Source organism: Phallusia mammillata, chromosome 8 (genome assembly GCF_965637545.1).
Source record: "Phallusia mammillata chromosome 8, kaPhaMamm4.hap1.1, whole genome shotgun sequence".
NCBI lineage: Eukaryota > Metazoa > Chordata > Ascidiacea > Phlebobranchia > Ascidiidae > Phallusia > Phallusia mammillata.
Window position 1 is genome coordinate 4873393 of NC_137259.1, and position 10627 is coordinate 4884019.

At 35.9% G+C, this 10627-nt stretch overlaps 1 protein-coding gene across 1 annotated transcript; it reads right to left on the reverse strand.

The window, feature by feature from the left end:
* Positions 1 to 58: 58 nt before the first annotated feature.
* LOC145204267 (succinate dehydrogenase [ubiquinone] flavoprotein subunit, mitochondrial-like) lies at positions 59 to 7911 on the reverse strand. The gene is made up of 14 exons (XM_080076751.1): positions 7767 to 7911; positions 7344 to 7607; positions 6961 to 7016; positions 6806 to 6893; positions 6063 to 6227; positions 5787 to 5935; positions 5238 to 5453; positions 4578 to 4674; positions 3775 to 3951; positions 3453 to 3656; positions 2781 to 2972; positions 2197 to 2340; positions 1125 to 1238; positions 59 to 557 (listed from the first exon to the last, which is right to left on the reverse strand). Exons 1-14 carry the CDS (start codon positions 7824 to 7826, stop codon positions 471 to 473), a joined length of 2013 nt encoding a protein of 670 aa, XP_079932877.1. The 5' UTR covers positions 7827 to 7911; the 3' UTR covers positions 59 to 470.
* Between the last annotated feature and the right edge of the window lie 2716 nt (positions 7912 to 10627).

Below are 10627 nucleotides of genomic sequence, written 5' to 3' on the forward strand. Positions count from 1 at the left end.
GGCTTTTTCCTGTGTATTTTTTCTGAACAATCTTGTATTTACGTCTTAGAGAGACAGACTCGTACGAACAACATTTCGGAACACATGAAAATAATATTAAAGACAAAAACCAGCGGGGTTATCACAATTACGCAGAATTTTCACAACCCTAATGCAAAGATTGCATTTAAGCGATATATCCCAGCAGCGAAAGGTAAACTCCACGGAGACAATAGCACTGTCGTTAGATTTCTGCTCAAAAAGAAAGTTACGTTTCGAAGTATACCATAAACTTGTTACCGATGGCATGAAACTGTGCATTTGCCAAAAAGATACTTATAAATAAATATTAATGTTATTTTGCACACAATAAACATCAGTATATTGGGCCCACCTTAGCTGAATTGGAAGGGCAAAAATAAACGAGTAAGGCTTTATATTTGCTTTTGAACTTACAAACATTTTTTGGGAGTGCGTTAATGACGTCAGCACTAGTATGACCTCACAGCAGGGGGAACCACCGCACACTCCCGAGCATCAAGTGTGTTGTCAATAACTGGTCTGTACACAAGGTTAACCTGAAAAACACAAAACAGGAAAATTGCTATCCGATGTTTCTAGAGACTTTAACTGCTTTGATACAAAATGATATATTATTTATTTAAGGAAACTAACTTCATAAACATAATGTTTTAAAGAGAGAGCAAACGTTTAATTATTTTACTATAGCATATATTAGACATATTTGTAAGAATAAAATCTAATATTCATATGTACTAAATTTACAACCGTTTTACATTCCTTTTATTACAAATAGTTCAACAATGGGTGATGTTTTGTCAGTACATATGTGGTTTAAAATGTGTCCAATAAAATATTTGCTGTATAAAAGTTTTTTCGTAAATTCTTTATTTTTTTTGTTTCCGAGCAGATCAATGCATCCACTGCTATTTTTGTACAACCTCACAATGCTGCTGGAATCACTTGCGAATTTGGCTAGTAGTTGTTAACTTAATACATGCTGCGTGTTCGATAGGAATGAAATTGACCCATCAATATTAAAAGTTGCACATTCCTGCTCATTAATAAGCCATAATCCACAAAACTGTGAAAAGTATACGAAATATTTTGTTTTGGTCACTTACATGTCCAGTGTTGATATCAAAATCGCACATAGTATGTTTTCTCCAATGCTCTTCCATTGGTTTCTCCTTCTGGCCATCCAATGGTTTGCTGTAGTCAAACTCGTCAAGGCGCACCTATGCATTGAAAGCGATTTCATGATTAGAGAAAAAAATTAACCTTTCTAAACAGGGCGTGGCAAAGCTTTACTTCATTGGTGCATAAACGACACGCCCGCAGATGACTTAATACAATATGACCCTTTTAAAGTCTACACATTTGAACCAGTGGTGCGCACCAAAATTTCGCTTGTCTTATAGGTGCACTTTAAAGGCAAAAAGTTATGAGAAACACTGATTAGTGGTTGTACGTAACACACAGTTACCTTTCTTATACAATTCCAATTAATTGTTCTGTTCAGTTGCTATGTTTCGATACCAAAAAGAAAGTATTTGGGTGGGGGTGTAAAACACTGGATTATAAGTTTAACCCGTCAGTTCTGTTACGTAACAATGCTATTTCTAGGTTTGACACTCTGACCAATCAAGATTTGACTTAGCCAGTTGTCATCAAACTTCACAACTTTAATATAAAACAGCTTAACAAAAGTGATTTCGACGTGAATGTCCTTCAGCAAAACAAGTTAAACTTAAAATGTTCGTGCTGTGACATGGTCGTCACATTTTCCTCATGTTTGTTAACCATAGCAAAACATTTTTTCGTCACCTTTAACTGCAGTGTACTGTTTTTTTTTTTAATTTGTTTGCTGTAAGTCATTTAAATATTCAACTACAGTTTCGGTTTCTACGTAGTCCTGATAACGATTCCCATCACCAAATCATTGCCAAGGTGCATTAATTCGGAGCAAACAATTTTCATTTCAAAAACACATTTCACATTTATAAAACAATTTTCTCATTCAATTTGCCCACAAACTAAGGATATGTTAAATTTCAGAGTTTAACACTCCTAATTTTATCTTGCAAAACCGCACTCTATTAAAAGGTATTGTAAGCAGATCTATAGCAACAAAGTATTGCGATTTTTACATTATCAGTAAAAAGTTCAATTAGTAACCAAACCACCATTTCTCACCTTAAAATCTTCTCTTGCATGAGCCCCTCTACTTTCCTCTCTCGCTTCAGCTGATGTGACAGTTTGTGCAGCATTTAACAAAAGGTTTTGTAATTCCAAAGCTTCAACTAAGTCTGTGTTCCATATCATGCCGCGGTCATACATCTAAAGATACAAAACAGATAATTACTGAACATATACACGAAACATTGCCCTCTTCTGGTACAACCTGGGCACAGGCATTTCTTTGATGAAAATTAATTCACAACTGGGTTCATCCCTTACGCGTCGATGCAGACCAGCGATCACGGCATACTCCTTTTGCAAATCATAGTACGCCAGGCCTACTAAAGGTGTGATACCGAATCAGCCGGTCACCAAGCACCCATATGGCAAGGCGTAGGCTAGAAAAATCTTTAATGAACCGTGATCGCTGGTCTACATAGACGCTTCAGGGCTGATCCTAGTTATGAATGTATGTTCGTTATTTTTGTCACCGTTATCTAAGAGATACCTATTTGTTTATTTTCATAATTTGTAATATTACTTACTTAATGCATATTAAACCTAACTACAATGACAAAAAAAAAAACATTTACGCATACTTTTAAGTCGGCCAATTCTTGGTAGATATTTGTGATCTTTTCAACTCCTTGTTTTAACACTGGACCAGTGCGGAAAACAGCTGCATTGTTTTGCATTGTCTGTTGCATCTTTAGTCTCAAATCAGCCGTTGATATCGAACCGTCGGCGTGACGTAGTTTGTCAAGGTTAGCAACTGATTGTTCACCAGCGTTCTGAGATGGTAAAAAAATGTTTGAACCTGCCTTCTGGGCTGTTCTCAGGCCTATTTTATTGCAGTTTTTGTTGTCACGATTTTGGTTGTATATTTCCCTGACATATGTAAAGTTCGGCCAAACATTTTAAAATCAGAATTGCAGAACCGAAATTCGAGTCGCACAATCTTACGGTGGGGTTCGAGTTACTTATTAAAAACTGTAGAGTCTGCGTCAGAGTCTGACAATTTGGTGACTCTTAAAATTCAACCAATTTTATCAAATAAACAACAGTAATTGCGATAAGTTTTTCTGTTTGGCTGGAGTTTATTTTCTTCTTTGGTTGAAAAATTAGCTGAAAAATTAAATAAACTTTCAAAAATTGGAAGTCAGAATCGTAACATTTTTAACATTAAAAAAAAAACTTCTTTACTTAAAAAAAAACGTTTGTCACACTCTTTCACAGCGGGTTTATTGCATCACTTATTTTAATAAACTTACTGCGCTCAGTTCTCCAATCTCTTCTCCCGGCTTATTTTCCTCAGCAATCGTTAGTGCGCATGCGCGGCCGAACACTACGAGGTCGAGAAGAGAGTTAGCTCCAAGTCTGTTTGCCCCATGAACACTCGCACAAGCCGCCTCCCCGCACGCGTAAAGACCAGGAACAACACTATCCTGCTTCTTGCCACCATCGTATGTTATGACCTGGTTGAAAAAGTACATGGATAGGTTAAACCAGTGGTTCTCAACCTTCATCGACGAATTTCTCACTTAACAATTCAAAACATTTGTGTGTGTGCTCCTCATAATAACATTTTGTTACCTGGCCCTTGAAGTTGGTGGGGACACCTCCCATATTGTAATGAACGGTCGGTAAAACGGGAATTGGTTCTCTGGTCACATCGACTCCAGCAAAGATTTGTGCAGTTTCAGAAATACCTGGAAGTCTGGTTGCAAGTTGACTCGGCGGTAGATGGTGAAGTTGGAGATATACATGATCCTGTATAGTAAATTGGTATTAGGTTTTGTGTTATCCTTCAGTAGTCAAAAATATTTATTTCTATACAGCAGGAGTCCGCAAATAGCGAGACCTTCCAATCTGGGTCGCGAAATACTTTAAATTTCCTATGAATATAAGCATCGCATCTACAGTATTAATGAACTTAGGCTTTTTTCAACATTTTAAATATTGTTGCATTATTACATATGACTACGTAACTGTTACATGCAGTCTATATGTAACAATGCAATAAGTTTAGCACACCTGTGCAAGCAGTCATGCATTTTCTGCACTATCTTTTGAAAGCAAATACAGATCAAGACTAGAAGTAGAGGACGATCTTCGGCTGGCGTCTCTCAAATTAAACCTCAAATTGATTTGCTGTGTTCTCAACACAGAGCCCACAGTTCTCATTTGTTAAAATAAATATGTTCATTTACCTACTGTTTTATGTAAAAATAGCAACTGACAATAGCATAATATCAGACCATAAAAAAGCTCGGGCAAATTGGGTATGGAATAAACTGAAATTGTCTGCTATAAATGCAAATTTGAAGTAGGAAAAACATTTAATGGCGACAACTGACCTGCAGTTTAAAAAGAAAATTAATGTAAAAGCATGTTACCTTATTTGGTCCACAACCCCTCCCTTCTCTTATTTCAATGGTCATTGATCTTGAAACTACATCACGAGATGCAAGGTCCTTTGCGGTGGGTGCATATCTATAATTCATAAATGCAAACAAAGTTTACTAGACAATAAGTACATACATGCCATCCCAGCCACTAAAGCTGTGTTAAACTACGCAACCAAATCTTCTTCTATGAAGAAAGTTTCATCAAAACTTCAAAACACATCAAACATTTTAAAGCACAAAACATTCACTGAATAATCGCCTCTACACTCAATTATATTATATTTCGTTCAGTGTGCAGTTAATAAAAAAAGTACATTATATTTTATCTTCCAAGATACAAACTACAAGTTTTCAACTGTGAAATTTTGACTTTTTGTCCAAGAACTGAATCTGAAATCTGTCAGTTGTGGCATCGCACAGACTGGGTGATGTATGGGGTTGTACCCTGTTGTTCACCACAAACTGGAGTGCCGTTTGATGGCTACACTAGCCAATGCGGCCAATCTCTCGTCACCAGCTGCACTGATGAGACCTTATAGGTCGAAACAGTGTGCACTGTCTGCAGTGAATCTGTCATGTTTTATCAACTAATGAACTTGAAGAAAATACAAAATGCAGAAACTAATCCATAACAATCTTGATACTCACCTTTCCATAAATCGTTCACCTTCCGAATTGATGAGGTAACCGCCCTCACCACGACAACCCTCCGTAATGAGACAGCCTGCTCCATATATGCCTGTTGGGTGAAACTGTACAAACTCCATGTCTTGATTTGGCAATCCTGCTCTGCTAACCATAGCTGTGCCATCACCAGTACATGTATGAGCTGATGTACAGCTGAAATATGCTCTGCCATAACCACTGTAAAAAATTTAAATACCCAAAAATAAGAATTTTTCTTGTATATATAATTAATAAAAAATCATCAAAAAAAGCACAATATACAATGCGGTCATAAAATTATAGGCAAATTTTACTGATGGTAATTGGTTATTACATGAAAATTTATGATGAAGTGCAAGGGTTTAAAAGCTATTTAAAGCTTCCAGAATTTCAAATATTCTCTTAATTTTCTTTTCATTGGTCTTAATTTTCACATAAAAGTGAAAAACAACTTGTTCATAACATATATACTTCTATAATACTACCCAGCCAATTTTCCAAATGAAATGTGTTTTGTTAAGATATACTGACCCAGTAGCAAGAACTGTGTTCTTTGCTCTTATTCTGTGTAGAGTTCCATCCTCAAGACTAAGTGCCAAAACACCTCTGCATTCTCCATCTTCCATTAGAAGATCCATTGCAAAGTATTCAATGAAGTAATCAGTGTTGAATGCCAGTGACTGGTAAACAACAAGAAAAGCTTATACAACTTCGTACAAGATGAAATCAAAGTTTAGGAATAGAAGGAAAATTCCAGACAATAAGCTATGACAGTTTTTTAGAGCAGCAAACAACGCTAAAACTTACCCTTCCATAAAGTGTATGTAGTAATGAGTGTCCTGTGCGGTCAGCAACACAACAACAACGATGCGCTTGTCCACCTTTGCCAAACTGTAAACTTTGACCACCGAAAGCACGTTGATATATTTTGCCCTCTGTAGTACGGCTGAAAGGCATCCCATAATTTTCCAGCTAAAAAAGTACAAAAGTTTTATTTAAATGGTTTGAACAAGCATAAAGAAATCATATAAATATATGGCTCTTCCAGCAGTTTTTATTAAGCCTTAGATCAGGGGTTCCCAAACTTTTTTGGTCTGTGGCCCAAATGTTTATTGAATAGCGATTCGTGGCCCACCACATGCTGTAAATTTGGGCACAAACAAAAAAAATGACTCAAAAACAGGCGAAATTTTCTAGCAATTTATTTTTAATGAGATACATGCTCCTGAAATTTGGCTACAAGATTCAGAATTCTTGCAAAAATTACGTTTTTCAAAACAAGGCGCATAATATCTACAGTATAACAAAACAGTAGAATCTATTCAAATGGCTCTGTGGCCCATTGAAAATGTCTTGGTGGCCCACTACTGGGCCATGGCCCACAGTTTGGGAACCACTGCCTTAGATCGACATTTTTTCCGCAAGTGCAAACGGACACTGGGTCCACAGACCTTTGCTAGAAGAGCAATAATGCTTTTTTTATGCAAATGGCCCACTTAGTGAGGAAATGATGGTATAGCTGTAAGCTTTAATAGAGAACAGTTACTTACCTCAATTACTGCAGCTGGTGCCTCTCTAGTCATATAGTGGATAGCGTCCTGATCACCCAACCAATCTGAACCCTTCACTGTGTCATACCTAATCACACATAATGTAAGTAGACCACTCAAGATTATAATTGGGTTATATTTTTCATTAAACTTACATGTGCCATCTCCATTCGTCCTCTTCCATGTTACCAAGAGCTGCATTTATTCCACCCTGCAACACAACAAATGTTACACAGACAAACTGTTTAAAAGCATGATCGATTTTGTTGCACTGGACTCATAAATCCCAACTGTTGTCAAAAAATTATCCAGAATATTGCATTGCTTTGGTTATGTGATTAACTGGATTAGTCGGTAGTATCAGTGAAAAATACAACGCCTTTTAGTTTGGTATTGCTGATATAATTTCAAAACAGGTTAACCACATAACCACAAAATATAGAGAATTTTTTAACCTGCATATTTACCGATCTGCATATTTAAACTTTGTGTTTAAATATTTTATGTCAATTCGCAATCCCAACAAAATATTTCAAACCTGGGCTGCAACGGTGTGGGATCTTGTTGGAAACAATTTTGTAACACAAGCAGTTTTAAACCCAGCCTCAGATAATCCAAAAGCTGCACGAAGTCCTGCACCCCCAGCCCCGACAACCACAGCATCATAAGTATGGTCGATCACAGGGTAATCAGCAGAAACATAAGATTTTTTCACAGGTTGTTTTGCATCTGTAGCGATGTTTGATGCATGCAATTTTCTATTGCTTTGATGGCGTGCTGCTGCAAATGCTGTTGTGGATGTCTAAAAAATATTAGAAAAAGATACATTACTATAGCTTATGAAATAAAACCGACATTTATAAACTTCATTAACTTTATAATGATGCATCAAAATAACATCAAATGTTTTGCTACAGCCTGCAAGAATTCGTTGTTAATTTACTATATGTTAAAAACGTACCAGTGCTCGTTGCAGAGTTGAGTTTTGGGTCAGTGCAACTTTGAACAAATTGGCAGCCATACTGCATGCAACATAAATAAATTTATTAACGTAACACCAGGCCAGCAGAGAGCCTACTGAAAAAAGTTACATTTTAGTTTTAAAAAGTAATAAAAACAATTTCAAAAACCTTGCCGGTTATGTTATGCAGTTATTAGTTAATCTGATGAAAAATTAAAACTGAATGACCTTACTTCGAGTCTCACGTTTGCAATATGATCATTGAACCGAAACGATTATATAACACGATCAACAATAACGCACATTAACAAGCATAACATGAAAATAAGAATTTATTCTGAGTATATTTCGTAACTTATGCAGGCAGTATTTTACGGAGCTGTGAACTTTCTTAGGTGTAAAATATTTACACATAAATATTGGGCTTTTAATGATCAAAAAATGACACAGCCAGTCGTCGGTCGTCAACCTACTTCAATGCAAAAAACTTAATGGTAGGCGTTTAAATGTTTTTTGGTAGGTCACGTACGTAAGCCTGTTCAAAACTTTTAAACACAAAATTGATTGACATGCAGTTGCAAATTAGGTACTTCTGTAATTTTTTCACCCTCGGAAGTCAATTTATTCATAAATTTCTTATTCCACATTGGAATTAAAGGACTTGAAGGTCAGATTTTGTCGTTGATTCAAGTCATCTAATATGCCAATCCTGAAAACATTTTAAATGTCCTCTTTTCCACACACAACGTACAATGTAATGAAAATTTGTTGATTGCGACCGGGCTATAGTTATTATTTTGTTTTGTTGTTGACGACTAAAAGTATTTTGTTTGCTTTATAAAGCCATAGTTTAGATAAGAGAACTTATCTAAAAATCAACACATCACAATGGATTGTAACAACACCGCTATATGCGGTCATAATCTCTTAACAGTTAAAGGTTACATGTGACAAAAAGCAGCGATTTACACAGAAAATGTTGAAGCAGATATAGTTGTTAAGTTCGGACTACGTTAGTTAGGTTTTTTGTCGGACAAAAGTAGCAACATTTAGGTTTAAAAACTATGAAGTGAAAATGGCCAAAAAATGCAAATACGTTAAAAGCGCCGAAGAACGAGACGGTAAGAAAGCTATATTGCCTTATTGCTGCTAATTTCAATTCTTTGATCTGTAGACTATTGTTTTTTGGCGAGTTTTTGCAAAAAAAATCTAGTGTTCATTTAACAAATTTATCAACTGTTACCAGTAAAGCCAATCAAAGTTAACAACTGTTTATTGCAAAATCTGTTGTGTCAACAGTTTTTGAGAACATTTGCAATGAATTCACTTTTTTATTCTATCAGTTTGAACATGTATTCAAAATGCAATCTAAGAGCACCAAACCTTCAAAAGGACTTTAAAAATGTTTTAGCAAAAACTTTAGCATTTCTAGGTGTGGTTTAGCAAACTAGTTTTGCTTTGCGACAGTTTGTTACAGTTACAGTATCCAACGTTTCAGAGGTGTTACTGAGGCATATGATGAGACTGATAGCAAGGAATTGCCCCGACTCTGAAATACAACGTCTTGCAACGAAGTTAAAAGTTCCCTTCGGTGAAGTGCAAGACATTTTCCTTGATGACAATTTCACCAGAAAACAACAGATTATGCAACTCTTTACCGTCTGGAGAGAAATGTAAAAGCTACTTTACGAGTTGTAACAGTAAATGTCAAACATATAACACAGGTTGGCGAAGAGCAAAGTGGTGTAGTTAGAAGGGCAATGTGGTGTAGTTAGGAGGGTGTTATGTTTAGGCCTATATTATTTTGAGGTCATAAATATGCCGGGAATTTGTCCAGTCTGGTCATAGTTTAAAGTTTGTGGTAAGCGGTTTAAATCTTAAAAATACTTACTGCTGTTATACCTCCCTTATTTTTGAGACTTTTCCTAATTTTGATTGACAACCTCGTAGGAAATAACGATTGTCCTCATTTCGAGCAATGTTTTTTATTTCATGTATTGCGTCGCCAACTCTTTAATAATCGTTGCAAACAAGTTATATTTTTAAAAATCGTAAATTCTGTCCAAATGTTCGTATTTTTAGCTTTGAACAAAACATGTCGTTTGAAAGAATTGCAATTTCTCAGTTCTATTTTTGAAATACCTAACAAAGTTGTCATTTTTATTACTCAATGTTTCTAATAACGCCAATTAATTCATTTCTACAGAAATGAAAGAATAACAGCGATCGAAGCCCAGGACAAACTTATGCACGTAATAGACTTGGTGGATTTACGAAAAGTTCTTCACAAGATAAGAGCCATGAGAATTTATGCGAAAGCTCCCAAGCTTTAAATCCTCATTGTACCCAAAAATGTTGCAAACAAATAAAAATTACTGCTTTTGAATAAAATTGCAATATAGGTAAGCTGCAGACAGTGCATACTGTTTTGAGCTATAAGGTGTCATCTAGTGCAGCTGATGACAGGACATTATTGAACGCATATAGGCTAGTGTAGCCACATTACGGCACTACAGTATGTTGGGATCACGAATGGTCAAGTACATGCTTTTTGTAATTGGATTATTCACATGCGAAAACACAACTATCGACGTCTTGAACATTGAGCCATCGAAGTAAAATGACACATTTACTTTTCCATATTTTTCGAGTGAACTGTATGTGTAGCTACGTTTTTGTGAAAGCAAATTAATGCAACACAAATGGCATTCAGGGTACAGCCGGACGCAAGTTTAGACGCAGAAATGATATTTTTTTCAGGCAAAATGACTGAAATATTGATTTCAGCTGTTTGAAAATTTGACCCACCAGACAAATTAAAAACTTTGGAAAAATCGATCCCACCACACACTACATGCAAA